General features: G+C 44.7%; 1 protein-coding gene across 2 annotated transcripts; it reads right to left on the bottom strand.

Annotated features, from left to right (window-relative positions):
* Nucleotides 1-404: 404 nt before the first annotated feature.
* On the bottom strand, nucleotides 405-17,173 carry prpf8 (pre-mRNA processing factor 8). Of its 2 annotated transcripts, none has more exons than XM_079354508.1 (43): nucleotides 17,073-17,173; nucleotides 16,170-16,287; nucleotides 15,897-16,065; nucleotides 15,514-15,678; nucleotides 15,176-15,394; nucleotides 14,882-15,094; nucleotides 14,586-14,711; nucleotides 14,394-14,499; nucleotides 13,892-14,082; nucleotides 13,640-13,759; nucleotides 13,340-13,529; nucleotides 13,028-13,147; nucleotides 12,701-12,835; nucleotides 12,466-12,595; nucleotides 12,138-12,334; nucleotides 11,578-11,784; nucleotides 11,008-11,171; nucleotides 10,767-10,893; nucleotides 10,261-10,453; nucleotides 9,281-9,468; nucleotides 8,900-9,138; nucleotides 8,646-8,792; nucleotides 8,315-8,525; nucleotides 8,073-8,189; nucleotides 7,739-7,986; nucleotides 7,475-7,654; nucleotides 7,204-7,339; nucleotides 6,574-6,743; nucleotides 6,246-6,375; nucleotides 6,014-6,160; nucleotides 5,752-5,912; nucleotides 5,440-5,631; nucleotides 4,804-5,041; nucleotides 4,513-4,641; nucleotides 4,083-4,196; nucleotides 3,805-3,978; nucleotides 3,245-3,438; nucleotides 2,883-3,122; nucleotides 2,576-2,717; nucleotides 2,309-2,449; nucleotides 2,023-2,162; nucleotides 1,320-1,522; nucleotides 405-1,049 (listed from the first exon to the last, which is right to left on the bottom strand). In XM_079354508.1, the coding sequence occupies exons 2-43, from the start codon at nucleotides 16,276-16,278 to the stop codon at nucleotides 895-897; spliced, it is 7,017 nt and encodes a 2,338-aa protein (XP_079210634.1). In that variant the 5' UTR covers nucleotides 16,279-16,287; nucleotides 17,073-17,173; the 3' UTR covers nucleotides 405-894. The 2 variants fall into 2 exon arrangements, with proteins under 2 accessions (XP_079210634.1, XP_079210633.1); XM_079354507.1 differs by lacking the exon at nucleotides 17,073-17,173 and adding an exon at nucleotides 16,856-17,058.
* Between the last annotated feature and the right edge of the window lie 471 nt (nucleotides 17,174-17,644).

Below are 17,644 nucleotides of genomic sequence, written 5' to 3'. Positions count from 1 at the left end.
AGCGCACACACGACTAACACGCAGAAACTCTCACTGCCACTTCGAGCATAGTGATGCACGCACCCGAGCGTGAACCTTTGGATTTCCCCTGCAGCTTTGCATACACGAAAATTGACCTACAACAGTCTAATAAATGTCACATGACGCTGCATATATACAACTGGTCGAATTACAGGATCAACACATTTTAAAGCAATAAAAACATGTTTAAAGTGGGACACATTGTTAAGTGTCTGGTAGAACAAAGTGTGATTAAAGCAGAAACCAAACCATGCTGGATAGGGATCTGGTGAGGGTGCTGACCTTTCAACTCTCTGAAGATTGAAGCATGCCCCTGTAGAGTAAAAATAAAAAACAAATGCATGCATCTTTTCTATATACAAATTAAATGCAATGACCGCAGATTATTTTTAAAGGAAATAGTGACGTTTATTTAAAGCCAAGCTACATTGTCATGGGACATACAGTAAACATAGTAAAAGAGCAGAACAGGTTTAGAAATACAACTTTCAATTTCATTTCTCAAAAAAGGCTGAGGGGAAGTACACCTTTATCCGTTTGAAACAAATTCCCTATTTGAACATTACACTGAAGTTTGTGTCCTCAAACTACACACATGAGCATGGATGTGCCAGAAGCCACAGAACTGACAAAGCTGTACTTTAATAACTGCGAAACAAAAGATCTGTAGAAAATATCAAAAAAAAAAAAAAAAAAAGGAGGAAAAGAAAACAACGAGACTCCTTAAAATTTCGTAGAGCCTTTACATTAAAAATCCAAAAAACATCACATTACATGTTTTCAATAGAAATATTACAAGGGCTGGTCTTGACTGGCTCCACATGATTCTGACAGAGCTGTCCATCAAATGTGTCGAGGGCAGAGCGTCTGCTCTCAGGCATACATGTCCTCCCGGTCTGCGTTGTAGATCTCCCCCTCTTGCAGCGAGGCAAAGTTCAGGAAGTGCGAGGGCCGGTGGACCTCATGGTAGAACTCCTTAGGGTTGGCGAGTTGCAGGTCGTACTTCATGTTAGGGTCATGGCGCACACCTGTAAGGAGAGAGAGAAAAAAAAAAGTATAAACTCAACACTTCCAAAGCTTAAAAAACTGATAACATGATTTAAATGACAACCTGATTTATAAGCCAAAGAAAAAGCAATGTGCATTCCAATAAGTAGACTGATTTTCAGTTGTGAAGCACAACTACAAAGAAAAATCAATAAAACAGACACAGCAGCAGAGTGGAAATATCAATGCACAGCCCAGATTACTGTCACAGAGAGGAACAGACATGGGCAGAATAGAAGGCATCTACTGACCCATGAAGTTGTAGTTCCAGGACACCTGGCCAGGCACCATGAAGAATCCCAGGAAGCGATCAGACAGCAGCATCTGCACTCTCTCATAGTGGGACGGCAGGTAGCCTTTGGGGTTGTTTCCCTTGTCTGTGTTTTGTCGACCCCACTCATAACCGCTGGGTGTCAGCTTGTAGGCCGTGAGTGTGCACGAGCCCGGGGTGAAGCTGGAAAAAAACAAGCGCTTCTAATTAAATGGACGGCATTTCTGAATGTTTTTATGACAGCATCGTCATTCGCTTAAAACAGGAGACAACTTAATGGACAGTGGGTATTCTTTTGTTTAAATGTGTTAACAGTTATAAGATTCTTATAGGTAAGAAATCAACTATCTGCATGTAAAATATTTCCAGTTACTATATCTCCGCCATACATAATACTTTACTGGCATTAAAAGATCAACAATGCAGCTATCAAGACAATATAAGTGTAATCAAGTATTTAAATTATGATTCTTATAAGAGCTGGACATTTACTAAAATGTGAAATATTAAGATATGTGAAGTAGTCAAGAACCAGCACACATTTAAAAGCGGAGAGGCCAGTTCCTGAAAGTCAGAGTGACAGCAGTGATACAAGTATGGATTTAATCAGAGTCTGAATATACTTTATGCAGAAGCACAAACCCTGTTATGATAGAGAGCAGGAGTCTTGTTATAAATCATACCTGCAAGTGATGATGATGGTCTTCTCTCCATCCCAAGAGGGGTTGTCAGCCATGACCTTGGCGTGGGTGGTGACGTCCTGCGGGGACAGCTGGGGCGACTCGTTCGGTTGAGTGTGGATCCAGCCGAGAGGTTCCATTTCCTGTTTGAGGAGAACATTCTTAAAAACTGCATGGAAAACAAACAGGGTGATCTAAATGTAACAAGAACAAAAAAAAAATACAATGCAACTATGAAGAGGCCATAATATGGGTACAAATGAGGAGGATCGTTGTGTGTGTGTCTTACTTTGAGGTATTCATGACCAGGAAGCTGGTTGGGCAGGTGGACAGTCTGATGTGTCCCCCACTGCGGCACCATGACGATACAACGGATCTCCTTCACCTGCGGGTTGTCTGGTGGGCTGGTGCCGTACAGGTAGCCTGCAATCTGAAACAAAACGGGGACATCATTGGATTGTTGCGGGAACGCAGAAGATGTGAGAGGGCAATAAGTGAAAGGAAGAAAAACAGATCATCTCTATAAAACTGCAGCACCATGAATGCCCCCGCATACCTGCGCTCGCAGATCTGAGATACAGATGAACTTCTTGAGGACATTTTTGGGCAGGATGTAGGTGTAGCCCGTCTCTTTGATGTCATCAGAGGACACGTAGATGTGGTTTGTTCGGAGATGCAGGTTGGCAGCAGATATGGCCCTGACAGGTGAAGAAAAAGGAGCATTAAAGCCAATGAAGACAGAGGCTAAACATCATGCAGACAGTCATCCCCGTCAAAGAGGGTGTGTGCGAGTCTTTACGGCTCATTTAGTCATTAATGGGCGTAGAAAGGCGTGGACACAAAGTGTGAAACCGTCTGCACACCTGACTCTCCACTCGGTCTTGGAAGAGAAGGTCTGGGTCTCGTAGTTGGAGGTGGTGGAGGTGATGATCTCGTCGCCGTGCTTGTTGACGGTTCTCGTCTGCGTGGCTGTGAGCTGCGACTGCTCTTTGGTCTGCTTCTCAATCTCAGCGATCTGCTGCCGCTGCTGTGACGGAGCCGAGATCTCCATGCCGAGGATGATGTCGCGGATCTCCGACTGTGTGAGTGAAGCCACGTTCACGCTGGATGAAGGAAAGAGAGGGCGGGACTATTCAATGCGAGTTTGGTTTCACCCCATTATTTTAAAATCACGTTACAGAAAAATCTATTATCGTAAACAGAGCGCCGATTCACGTCTACTCACTTGTTCTTTTTTCCGTAATCTGCCAGAATGAGGTCTTTGAGCTGCACCTCCACCTTGATCCACTCCTCGTCAGTGAGCGTGGGCCAGATGTGATGGGGCTCGGTGATGGTCGTCTTGTCGGGTTTCAGGATCACCTTGGCGCGGTCGTTGTTGACGTGAAGCGCTCGGAGGATCAGGATGAGTCGGGAGAAGGCCTACAGATAAAAGCACACCACCGAACACAAACTTTTTACACACACAGGGGAGTAAGATGTCACTTAAAATAAAAGGCAAGCAAATGAATGTAGGAACATCGGTTTGTGTCAGGGCCATGTAAGCAAGACATCGACGTCAGCTGCTGTTAAAGGCTGCCGCTCGAGTCGGTCGTCTTTTAACTGGAGGGATGGAGATTCAATATCCCCCCCACTCCTACGCTCACATGTTGAACATGTCCTTAGGCAACACGTCGACCCCACACATTGTAAAAAACCGACTTGACTCGTCAGAAAACTAGAAAAGCGATAAACCTTTAACCTTATAAAGATCCACCTCATGCTCTTGTTGTGAAGGATGAAACTCACTGTGTAAGACGAGATGGTCTTGAGCCAGTCGTCGTAGAGGTTGAACAGCACCATCTGAGGCTCTGTGGCCTTCAAGATGAGGTCTCCAAACTTCTCCACCTTCAGACAGGCCTGGAACGGCAGCTGCAGCTCGGAGCCTTTGATCACAATGTTAGGGAAGTCGAGCAAGTGGACCTGCACCGAAAAAATAAATAAATAAAACAATTCAGATTGAGAATTTCAGATAATCCTTCAAGAATTGTAATTATCATATCGGTGATAAATAAGGAGGAGCTTACCTCAAGAGGATCCAGCATACCCTTCCTGGTTACAATGATCTGTTTCGGCTGTTCTTCCACAGGGAGGGAGCGAATCAGGGCAGCCACTTCTTCAGCCGTCTTCCACTTGGCCAGCTACAAGGATACATGTAGGAGTAAAGCTTAACTTTAAAGTTGGAAAGACATATCGAAGAGGTCATTTATAAACGTAAACATTGGCCAACCTAAGCAGCATCTGATGTCTTTATTACTGCCGTCTCTTTTTCAACATTGTGATTATATAAGTCAGTTTGTCATTCACTCACAACGCACAGACAGGATTAAAACAAATCTTCAGAAAAAAAAAAAAAAAAGTCTGACTGTAAAATGTAATTATGTTCAGATGCTCTCGTGTGTATCACATGTTGAGTCAGAGAGTGTCAACAAAAAAAATGTTGGAACAGGGCCGCACCTGTCCCAGACGTTTCTGTCCAGCCCACACAGACGTGTGAATGATCTTGAGGAAGAGCTGACCGGTCCTGGGGTTGAAGATGAAGATGGCTCCGTTGATGGGCTTTGTGGTCAAGTTACCCTCAAAGGTCTGATGAGACAGAGAATATGTATGACTAAATTAAAAAGAACTATCAGTATATATTCCTTCTCAAAGTCAACTCTGATAGAAGCTTACACATTGTACCTTTTAACCAGACTATGACTCTCAAATCAAAACCTTACTGAGGATTTAAAGAAAAGGAGTTTGCACCTTGTGGATGGTGACACGGTACACATTGGTGTCGTCGACAAACCAGATGATCTGGTTGGAGAAGAGTTCGCCGTAGTTCTGTGAGGACAGGTAGGGCTCAGTGGGCTCTGAGGAGTACAGCTGCAGACCTTTGCGGATGCGCTCCCTGAGCACATACAGGGCGGGGTTGGCCTTCATGATTTTGGCCATGGCCTGCTGGATCAGTGGCTTACTTCCAGGGAACCAGTTACCATAGCCACTGAGGGGGGAAAAGATACATAAGAGTTAAAAAAAAGTAACCAGATTTATTTTTTTATTTTTTTTATTTCCAACGTTTACTTTGTGATTTCCAAACAGTCTAATCTGATCTGACGTGACTTACCGTTACAGGGAGTGAAAAGTAAATGTCAAACAAGTTAGGAAACTGGTGATAAGACTTAATAGCTAACTGCAGTGTGTACATGTTGACATAAACAAGTATATGCCAAAATCCAGAGTGTCGTTAAGCATTTGCTAGACTGCATTCAAGACTGGAGCGCACAGTGTTATCAGGGAGACAACAAACCGCTCAGTGCTTCTTTGTTACGGCTCTTCTACAAAAAGGAGCGAATATCTGCCATCGCATTGTTCATATTTTTATGTTTTTAAAAATCTAACCTGTGAAGATTGTAGGCCAGGTCAATAGCAATGAGCACCCCTGTTGGTGAGGGATAGATACTCATGTTGTCGGTGGTGTAGTCCAGGAACTTGGCTCTGGCGTAGCGCTCGATGTCATGGGAGTCATAGTCACCCCAGCGCAGCTGAATGTCGATCCAGTACTTCTGTGTGGTGGTGCTGTCCATCACATCCCTGTTTTTAAAATAAGAGCAGACAAGATGAAGGACCCCCGAACAACATTTTGTCTAACAATGTTCTCTCTGAACGGAGGAATAGATGAAATAATCAAAACAAAAGCGTCAGAAGTCATACTTTGAGTCCGCAAGCAGAGACGGTCGAGAGACGTTCCACTTGTACGACGCAAAGAGGAGGATGTCTGCGCAGGACGAGTTCATCTTGTAGGACTTCCTGGGGTGGATGGTTTCCTTCTGTACCGTCTCAATCTCCAGGGCATCCAGCTCCTGATCAAACACCTGAACACAAAAAAAGCAAAGTTCATAATAAAGCAGCTAACAGGCCATTTGGAGACCCAAGTTATTATTGTGCTGTGTTAAAAAACAAACGTAAAACACACCTGACAGAGATCCATGACGACGCTCTCATGAATCTTCTGCCACAAGTGAGCCCTAAAGATCTGAATGAGCGAGATCTTCAGGGTGGGGATCTTGCCGTGCATAAAGATTCCGGTCAGGTCAAGCTGTACCTGGAAACCCACGTACACCTAAAGATGGGAGGAACAAATTGAGCTCAAGGCCAAAAGAGGAAAACAAGGACTGTCCAAATTCATTCCAAAGAGTTATACTGACGTTTGCTCTGTTGATGGTGGGGGACCACCAAAGTGTGAAGCGACGGTTGGGGATTTGGTTCAGACCTGACCTCTGGGCATTAGTCAGCTTCTTCCATTTCATGGACTCCTCAAAGCCACTGGCCTTTTCCCTATACAGTCCAGAAAGAAAGGCAATTAATACTTTTTCTAAGGCAAGAAGAACTGATCTTCAACTTGTTTAAGCATTCATAAGAGAAGTCTACACATCTCCAAAGCAAACCATGCATTTCTGATTTTATACATCGTTTACCAAAACATGGTTTGAGCTTCGATTGAGACCTGAAATCTTATTCTCAAAGTGCTCTCACCAGAAGAGACCCTCCCAGGTGGGGAAGTAAGTGCCTTTGAAGAGCGTGTGTTCCAGGATGCCCTCCACACCGCCGAGAGCCTGGATCATGTCTGTGCGGTAGTTGTTCAGGTTCCACAATTTACCGTCGTGCCTCTGGTGGGTCCACCAGAACGGGTTCTGCTTCAACACCTGCAAGCGAGCGAGCCATCAGAATGTGTGTGACTAATGTAACGCGCTGAAATGTAAATGTTCAGACTGGAAGAATTTTTTATTTTTTTTATTTGGTGGAATAATGTGACAAACTGGTGAGATATACAAGATAAAATAAAGTACAAAAACAAGAATTGTGCCCTTTTAATGTTAAGGTTAAAATCTCTGGTCCATGTGAGGCTGAAAAAGTAAGCTAAGTTTGTTTTGCTCAAATCACGTTTTTTATTTTTTTATCCTTTGGCCTCGTTTCCAGGCCAAACCTTTAATAGTTTTGTTCTGCAAAACTCTCACGGGATCTCGGAAGGATCACAAGCGAGACTTTAGACTTTTAATCTTCTTAGCTTAAACTGTCGATAATCGTAATTCCGAGACGAGACGCTTCATTAATATGATGTGGTTACTCTGCACACTTGCAACTTCTTGGGGGATTCAAACAAACCTGATACTGTTTGAAATCCGTTCTGACTCGCCAGCCTTTGTCATAAGCCAGTGTGTGTCTGTCCTTCTGGAAAAGTGTGTTAATACGGGGGATCCCTCTGTCCCAAGAATCCTCCAAATCCTCCAGGGTCAGACGTCTGAAACACAAAACACACACTGTTGTTAATACGTCCTCTTTACGGCTCACAGTTTTTCAAACAGACGTAAAGGTAACAGGTTCGATCTATGCTTGTTTTTGGACGTTGATTTCTCTAATAAATATGGGAGAGTACCTGTTCTGAGCGATGGCCTCCTGTCTTTTGAGAGCATATTCAGCCCAAACTCTTTGGGAGTCGATGAACTCACTCTCCCACGGCTGAATGTAGCGATACAGGTTAGGAATGAGCTGGTCTTCTTCGTGGCTCATTCCAGACCTGAAGTGGGTGATTCCCACATCCGTCTGCTTGGACCACCTGGTGGAAGGGTGGAAGAAGAATTAAAGCCCGGTTGGCTAAAAATAACTCGCAGACTAGACAACGAGACGGCAGCAGACTCACCGCAGGTCGGACTGCGGGATGAGCACATGGCCCATGGACAGCATGCCGAGGCCGCCCAACTCTTTGGGAGTGTAGAAGACCACGGGGGGGAAGCGGCTCGGCATTTTGGAGTTCAGGCCGATCTTGATGCGGGTCTGGATCTTGTTCTCACACTTCACCAGCAGGTCCAGGAGCTCCTGCGTGTTCACCACCGCCTCACGGAAGTACGTCATCAGACCGATCAGAGCTGTGTTCCATTTGTTCACAATCTGAAGAAAAGAGATGAGACGTGTACAGTAATGAGTCCAAACTGTCGTCTCTTCTTTTGAACACAACATGGGAATGATCTGCCGACCTTTGTGAACGTGGTTGATCCAGACGCCATCAGGATCTGACGCACTCTGTTGTGGAAGCGCTGCATGGATTCATCGTCCACGCGCAGGAAACACTGGGCTGTCCTCTCTTTGGTAACCTACAAACAAACAAACAAAAAAACGACAGCAGAACTTTAAAACGGGAATGCGATCATTTACTATTTAGGAAGGAGGAGTTAAGAGTGGGAGGAGGAGTCGTTTAGCTCGTGCGGCGCTTCCTCACCTCGTTCTGCAGGTTCCACACACCGTCCTTGTGAGTGAACTCCTCGTAGCTGGTGCGACATTTGGGCAGGATGCGGCACTCGAAGCCGCACATGTTGAACAGCAGGTTGGGGTTGTCTTTGCTGTACACTGAAACAAAGCTGTTCTCCCACTGAACCGTGGTCACTGATCTGGGCAGACGGTTCTTAATGTCCCAGAACACAGCACGTCCACTGAGAAAAGTCAAATGAGAAACGTTAGGAATATTGGCCTCTAATGTTGGTGCTACAAGATTAGCAAAACTACGTTTGCTTTTTTTAACTTCTTCTCTGTAATATTAAGTTGGAACTCACAGGTTGACATCGTGCTTCATCAGTCTCATGCGGGCATCACGGGGCCAGCACTTCTTGTTGTTATAGCCAACGATGTTCTCGTTGTTGGGGTCCGGGTGCTCTGTGAGGTACCTCTGGATCAGATCCCTGGCCTCGTCAGCAGAAAACCTGAAAACCAACATGGTTGCCGAGTGAGTGACAATTTATCGCTCAAAAATCGAAGCTTTTACAGGACGGGAACGTTTCTCATTCCGATGATTTCCCACGAGTCCCACCTGAAGAAGATGTGGATGCGGTCGATGTAGCGGCAGTACAGCCTGATCGGGTGAGCGCTCTCTGTCGCCGTGTCTTGGAAACTCAGGAAGTCGTTGGGCATCTGAGGTGGGCCGGCCATCTCGCTGGCACGGTGCAGGCCGAGCACCAGCAGGTCCATCACCAGGCCGTAGTACTGAACTATGAACGAGGCAAACTGCAGGCCCCTGATGATGCCATAGGAGTTGGTGTGGTTCATATCCTACAATTATAAAGAGCCAGACAGAAACAGAAAAAGAAAGGAAAGAAACTGTTATATATGACAGCAAACAAGAAAAAGCCTTAAATAAGAAGTACACGTATCTGTCCTGATTACGTAGAGATAAAAGAACGAGCATCGTTACCTTGTAGTTGATGACCACGTTGTTCTTGGCGGTCATGTAATCAGCGATGTTGTGGTCAACAATGAGACGCAGCAGCCTGTTGAGCAGCGTCAGATCAATCTTCTCGTACATCTTCTCATAGCGAGACTCCAGCATCACGTTACACTCGCCCTCGGCGGTCTCCCACACGTCCTGCAGGTTGTTGATGCCTGGGGAGAGAGTCAAAAACAGGCCTTCAGATATCGTTTCACACGTGTCCAGGGAGGAGTCTCGGATGGGCTGCGCTTCTTTTATTTTCTTTTTTTTTTTTTAACAAAAGCCCCGTTTCCACTGAGTGTTCTGTTCGGTTCATCTCCGTACGGCATTTCGTGGCGTTTCCATCGACTAATCCCGGGAAAGATTCCCAAATAACCACTCGGTACCGTCCCACTTTTTGGGACCCTTCCGTTGGGGTGCCAAGAATGTGGAGCCGACCCGAAAAGGTGGAGCTAAACACTGCAGTCTGTTGATTGGTTGAAAGAATTGTCTCTTCCCGTGTTACGTCGACACGTAGCCGCGTTTAAACCATACACAGCTGATTGTTAATGTATGCATTTCTCCTCGCGGTACACAACCTTCTCTGAAACAAAGCTTGATTGAGTTTTTGTAATAAAGAGTCACATGTCAGTGACAGAGGAGATGAACAGCTGGATGTCTTCCAGTGTTGGTTTTGTTTGTGTAGCGTTTTTCTCCTTTGTTGAATTTATTAGTTAGTGGCTAGATGTTAGCGGTTAGCTGCTACCATATGATGCTATTTACATAGCAGCTATCGACATCCAGCTTACACACTGCCTACCAAATAGGGCACAGCTGGCTGTGGATACGCAAACGGGATCGGGCTTAATCGAACCAAACCATACCAAACTGTACCGATCCGTACCGGACTGCCGTGCGGAAACGGGGCTAAACAATTTCATCGCTTCCTAAAGCCTACTGAGGTATATTACTGAGTGGAGCCTGACCTTGACACCACTTGTAGACCAGCAGAGGAGGGGGCTCGGTGTCGGCAGGTTTGATCCAGGGTGGGAACAGGCGTCTCTTGTCTGCCTCGTACCACAGGTACTGGTCGAGGTAGGCGTCAGTGATCTTCTCCAGGGGCTCCACATCATACACGGGCACAAGGTGACTGTACAAGTCCATGAACTCGATTCCCACCTGCAAAAGGCAAATGATATGACGGGTAAGAAACATGGTCAAAGTCACAATATCAAGCATAACAAAAGGATGTGATATTCAGTTTATAGGGATTTATGTTCTTTCCTGCAGGTTAGTGTTGTTGGCATACTCAAGTCATTTTGATGTCTCTTTCCTGATTGTAGCTCGTTTATTTAAACTATTTAGAAAAGAGTTTCAACGTCACAGGATTTCTATGCTGTACTATGGACGGTAAAGAAAAATGTACAGTCTGCCGCTGCTTTGCCCCCAAAAGATCCTATGGATGTTTGTATTTGCTTGTCTTGGTCCTGACCTCTTTGAACGCTCGCTGAGTGAGAAGGTGACGTTTGATCCTGGACAAGGCCTCGTGAGGATTGTCGTACGCCTGCTCGATCAGCCCCAGCTCCTCCCTCTGACTCTGGTTCAGACGAGACTTCACACTGGAGGAAAAGGAACGGAGACGGACGCGGTTAATACGGAGGTCAAAGTGAAATTGACATGGTGTTGAAAAACAAATAAAAGCGTGCCAATTGTGTTGTTTAAGCAGCGTTTACCTGTAGGCCTCCTTGAGCCTCTCTAAAGCGAGGATGAGCAGCTTGGTGTCGTGCTTGTAGGACAGTGGGGGGAAAGGGATGGGAGAGAAGCGACGACTCTCCAGCCAGTGAACGGTGGTGGTGTAAATGGCGACCGCCTCCTCAGCTGTGATGTAAGGTCCGTCCTGCATACGGACAAATACCACTTCATTAGGAGGTGTCAGGTTTGTTTGTGCTTAATGATTTAGTCAGTGGACACATTAAGCATAGCTGAATGATCAATGTTAACGTTCAACAGTACAGGAAAAGAAATGTCTGATTGGTGAGTGACCAACTGCAGCCGCAGCCAGTGTTAAAAAGAGTCACCATTCATTTCATTATTCCTCCAGTTCTTACGCACAGGCAAGCAGACCAATGCAAGTGCGCCTTTGTAAGAGGACTTTTAGGCATCGAGTGTTTCCAGTTATTTAATCATTACTAACTGCTTACCAACATTAAGTGTGCTATTACTAAAAATAACTTTAGATAAAAAAATAACGTTTCAAAATCTTCAGATCGAGTAATTTTTCTCTTTTCTTTTCGGTGTGCTACCTTCAGGTAGTTGTGCTGTCTCTCCTGCTCAGCCTTCAGGTACAGACGGGTCAGTCTTCCCAGGTTCTTCTTGCACACCGTCTTGTCCACTGTGGCTCCACGGCGGATTCGCTCACGATTGTAGTGGGCCGTGTTGGTCCACCAGTCGGCTTTGGCCTTCACGTAGCGCAGGATCATGTTCTCAATGGGCGTGGGCAGACCGGGGACCTGCAGAGATGGGGAATAGGGTTCAAAAATCTGTTTAATAACTGCTGCCACCTATATTAGATAAAGAGGGGTTTTTCTCCACTATTTGCCATTATACTGTTCAACCTGAAAAGATATGTTTCTTGTATCTAAAACAAGTGACTTATTTATAACCAGAGCTGATGCATAGTCAAGAAAAATCAGGGTGTGATTTTTCCAGTGTTATTATATAAGTCCAAGGCAGAGACCAGACCATAATACAACCAGACGAGCTGTCTAAGACACATTAAACAGCAGCGCTGGATGGAAATCATTTTCCTTCACTAACAGAAGAAGCCCTCAGTCACCTCCAGGGTCATCTGTCACTCACTGACCTTCCAAGGGATGTTGGCCTTCCAGCACCTCCAGGACTCGCTGAGGTGCTGCAGGATGGTTCTGGCCTTGTTCTGTTTGATACCCTCGGGCATCATGTCCAAGATGTCGTGCATCACAGCAGCACGCAGCTCCAGGTCAAAGTGAGACTCCACGCGCTGTTTGGTAACTGTCTTGGCTACGCCTTTGGAGTGACGTCCTGTTCAAGCAAGCAAAAAAAAAAAAAGTTGTTGTTCAACTCTCGTTTTGGTGGGAAACCCTAACCAAAAAAAAAAAAAAAAAAACATTTCTGGATGAAAACAAAAAGATAAAAGAAGTGTACTTGCATACCTTCAAACTGCCTGGCCAGCAGATTTCCAAGCCACCTCTCCAACAGCGGAGTGATGCCCCTCATGAAGAACAGCCACACTCTCCAGCCAGGAGCCCAGAAGCCACAACCTGGACCCTTACCCACAGGCCCCTGATAAAAGGAAATGTGTTTATATAAATTCTACACACAACAGTTTGCAGAAAGTGTATTATAAATACAAAAAACAAAGATCATACACAGTGCATGTTTACTTACAGTGTTGAAGCGGTAGTAGATGAGATGCTTCAGATCTTTGCACATTCGGATCTGTCTCATCAACTTGTACTTGTAGCGGTACATGCCTGTCAGCTGACCCACATGAGCAAAGATGTACTGCAGTCCATCAGACAACTACAATGGCGAGACAAAATGATGGGAGTTAGTCGAGGCGCAAACAACTGAATTCTTCTCTGGCAACAACAAAGATGACACCCAGATTCAGATCGGATTACTGATTGACTGGCATGGCTTCATTTTCACAGAATCAGACATAGGATTTACAACCTGTGCAAAAATGTTTTAACAAATTGTTGCTCGACAAACCTGGAAGGCGTCCACATTTCCCAGCCTGTACTGAACGTGACTGTCCACCACCAGCTTGCTGAGACGCAGCACCTCTCTGCACAGGTGGAAGGCATTGCCGAATCGGGACTTCTTTCGCTCCTGAGGAACAGAAACAACAACAACACAAATGTTGGAAATGTTTCTGTAAAACCTCAAAAAAAAATGTATGCCCAATCAACAAAGAATAAAGTGCAAAAGAAGAATAAGTGTCAAGGGTGTCAGTACAGGTTAGAATACAATCACAGAGTTAGATACGAAGAACAGCAGAGCGTGTCTCGCAATGGACTTTACCTTTGTGGTCAGTGTCTTGACGGGTTTCAGGTTGAAGTTGTAGTCAAGATGCAGGTAGTTGAGGTTCTTACGGTGGATGAGCAGATTGAGCATGTTGTAGCCCTGTCGGCACACCTGCAGACCCACCTCCACCCAGTCCAGCTTCGTGGACTGAAAGAACTTGGTGGCCTTGAAGGAGCGGAACAGATACCTGGAAGACAGTAGAGGCAGAAGCTTAGAGAAAAAAGGATTTATGGGCAAATGGTGTTATTCAATACAAAAGACAGGTATATGGGGAATTCACTGTCAGATGATGCTCACCTCTTCTTCTGGGCCTTTGGTGGTCTGTGTTTGAGGGCATTGAGTACATAGTACTTGAGCAGTTTCTGGTATGAAACACGTACTTTCACTGGCTGTCCTGCAGGGCAGTGCTCCCGGTACCTGAAGATCGTAACAAAACATGTTTACATCTGGAGGATGTTTAAAAGAAAACCTCAAAGCCGACATATCTGTTGTCAACCAATACATGATTTAACATTATGATTTCATTTATCAGGTTGCCAGTTTTCTTACCAGTTTTTGATCAGTGGGATATCAATTGCGCGTCTTGTGCGCCCGGATCGGAGGTTGAATGGCCGCGGCGCCCACAGCAGAGCGATGCCGTTGGCTGTGTGGTCTGTGTAGAGCGGGGTCTCTTTGAGGAAGGGCTCCACGTAGTCGGGCAGCTCAAACTCCTCGTCATCATCTGGTAGAGGCTCCTGACTCTGCGCAAGAGGAAATTACAAGATGTTAAAAGTAAGTTCACATTTCATTCGACGTTTATTGGAATTTATTCTCAAACCATCAACTTTGAAGTTTGCAAAATTATCAAAGACATGTCTGATTGGCGAAGGGCCAACTGCACATGCAGCCAGCAATAGGTAAGAGTCACCGCTCATTTTAATGTACCTCCAGTTCTTACGCACAGGCAAGCAGACCAATGCATGTGCGCCTTTGTAAGAGGACTTCAGTCAACCACTCTTCAGTGAGATTACAAACATAAAGGTTGATCTTCAGCTAAACTCTCTGTTCATACCTTGACAGAGTGCCTGTGTGAAATGGGGTTGATCAGCGGGTCAAAGTAGAACGCTGGGAGATCTGGATCCTCAGTCTTGATAAACACCACATTAGGTGTGTGATACCTGCAGGAGTAAAGTCATCAGCCTAAAGTCTTACAACCAATGTGAGAAGGAAATTTCCATCTCAGAATCATTTATTCATGTCCTACCAGGTGAGATGAACGTGATGTGGCAAGTTGTTGTACAGGTAGGGGAAGGCGATTTTGTACTCCGTCCTGATAGGCTGACGAATGATGATCTTGTTGATGTCATTGAACTCGTTCCAGTCTTCGTCCCTGCAGGTGAGACAGACACCGATCAGCTGAGACAAAAATCACTCAGCATCTTTTCTGCCAGGTTTTGATGGTGAGTAAGACAGGGTCTTATTTTAACAATGACAAGAAACATGCAGATTGTAATAGTAAAAAAATAAAAGCAAGGCATAGAAAATTTTTGAAGTCCTTACTGAAGGTTGATGTCCCTGACCAGCGGTTCAAACTTTGGCCCCCCTGGAATGGCCATATTCAAGGCCTTTGAAGTGAAGAAGGCCTTGAGGTCAAATAGATAAAAGTAGTTGAAATCTACAAGGTCAGTCAGCAGCTGATTGGCCAGGCGGTACAGTGTGGACATCATGGGCAGCGTGAACTGCCAGCGACGGTATGTGGTGCCATTCACAAACCTGTCGAGGGAACAAATTCATTACCGTTAGATTTTTCCAGCTTTATATCAGGCGATTGTGTCCATTTTTTAGTGCGCTTACTTAGTCGTGTCTTTGAGGGGCTGGTGCTCATAGAACCACTCCACGCATGGGGAGTCCTCCTCGGTGTCCAGTTCCATCTGAATGGCCTCCAGTGGTTCCACATCAAGAATGTTGTCAGCATAGTCTAGCGGCGGCTCTTCATCGTCAAATGGTGGAAATCGCATCCTCTTGAAGTGCCGACGGTCCCTCTTCTCGCGACGCATCATGATCCACATGGTGCTGGAAGGAGTGTAGCAGACACCAGTGATTAAAAGGTTTTCTCATGGAGATGTGTAAAAACTACAACAAAAGATCTTAATGAATAACTGAGCATCAAAAGATACCACACTCTCTCTTACCCCCACTGAGCAATGTAGACTGGCTCTATGACCCAAGGGATTTCATTCACAAAGGAAATAGCCCCAGTGATGTGGTAGAGGACGGGCACATCTCGGATCTGTTCCCAGGGCATCGGCATGTTTTCCAGCAGCTTCAGCACTGCGTGGGGCATGTACTTCAGGGCACTGTTTAATGCAAAGACAGAAACATCATGACTATGTGTTACTGCTGAACATTGTTAATCCATAAAACTACAACGAAATGTGTTAATCAAGACCAAGAAAGTGTGCACAAATGTGGAAGGTTATACGCTAAGATGTGAATTACATCCTACCCAAAGTAAACTTGAAGACAATTCTTAGTTTAGATTTTTTAATGACACCATGGCATGACTTGTTCTTACCCCAGATATACCCTCTTGTCATGACGAAACTTTCTGTTGGTCATGTCTCCATGATCCCTGATGATCTTGCGGACATGCTCAGGCGGCATGTCCTCCTTTTGAGCATCCACAAAGCCAAACTTTCTCTTCTCCGAGTAGCGCTTTGCTTGCAAGTGTTGCCACTTTCTTGCTGTAGAGTCGAAAGACACGCAATGAATATTAAGAAATTCATGAAGTTGGTTAGAGTTAAAATGTTTTGACCAAAAAAAAAGGAAGTGACTGAAAACAATATACCTTTCTCTTGCAGTTTTTCCTCAGTCATGTAGTCTGGGACAGGCGCAGGAGGGGGAACACCTGGTGGCATCCCAGGAGGAACCCCTCTGTAGGGGAAGGTAGCAGCCATGGCACCTCACTGCAGAAGACAAAAACAGCACAGGGTTCATGTAAAAAAGTCTGCATTAGATGTGTCTAGAATGAGGTGATAATTTGGTTGTACGGTAGATATGATGGAAATGTGAATCTAGCTTTGAAAACAACAAAAAAAGACATTGTTAGTATTATACAGGAGATAAATACTGTCGAAACTGCTGCAAAAGTTAAATGCAAATGTTTTAATAGTAAAGTCGATTACACGTCACCTGGAATTAAAAGAAACATGTAAATATATTTTCATTTATTGTTAGCTGGCAGTAAGCTAAGAAGCTAGCTGAACAACATGGCTGCTTGTGAGGTACAAACTGATCCGCTGCGCTAAACTTTAATTAATACTATTGTGACCTCAATACCCCCTCGTTAAAACATGTAGGGTGAACTACAAATAACCTTCACACGAAAATCCACACGAAATTTACACAAAATTCATTTAACAATGTGATCTCGAACTGTTGATTTGGCGCAGCGTGGATAAAGCTAAGAGCTAATTGTAGCAGGGCAGCTAACATCTCAATGTTTAGAGACAAAAACGCTTAAACATCACATACCTCGCTACCTTCACTTCCGGAGTAATCTCTTAACTCTGAAGTCTTATTCCCAAACACTACCAGAGCATTTCTCATTTAACCTGATATAGTCCTCTTTTGATTCACTGTTGTGTTCACTTGTCTTCATAAAACTGCATCACGCACAGACGACGGCCCCACGATGAGCGCAGCTCGGTACAAATCACAGACAACAAGTACGCCGGATATAAGAACTTACCCCCACGTTAAACTCAGAGCTTTACGTCAAAAACTACGCAAGCGTTGGATAAGCGCACTTTTACAAGTACCCGGATGATTTACGTTTCCGGGAACTATTCGCAGTACTGCCCCCTAAAGTGTCGGAGTGTACACTGCATGTCCTCAATATCCAAAATAAAGGCACATTTATTAGGACAGTCCAAAATATATAGATTTAACAAACAATAGACTTAACAATGTCCTCACAGAATGGACAGTCAACCACTTGATGAAGTTGTTTAGCTCGTAAGAGTCTGAGTGGTGAGTTTGTATGTTTACCATATATTTTGCTAATTAACGATATTTTATTGTTATATGTTTGTGGCACACACTGTATACATTATTACAGTCTATGGTATGTTAATGTTACATTCTCCACAGCTCTCGTGTTCAGCTTAAATATATGATTTGTTAAAATATTAATAACTTTACTGCACAAGCTTGGGCGAATTATTCAAATGCAACATCTATGAAACTGAAAAGGACATTTGGTGATCCGGTTTTTTACCAGCTGAAGTCACAACTACACTGCTTACAATACAAGACAAACAG

Source organism: Symphodus melops, assembly GCF_947650265.1.
Source record: "Symphodus melops genome assembly, chromosome: 10".
NCBI classification, from domain to species: Eukaryota; Metazoa; Chordata; class Actinopteri; order Labriformes; family Labridae; genus Symphodus; species Symphodus melops.
Note: the sequence above shows the minus strand (reverse complement) of the source record. Positions and strands in the feature narration are given on the sequence as shown.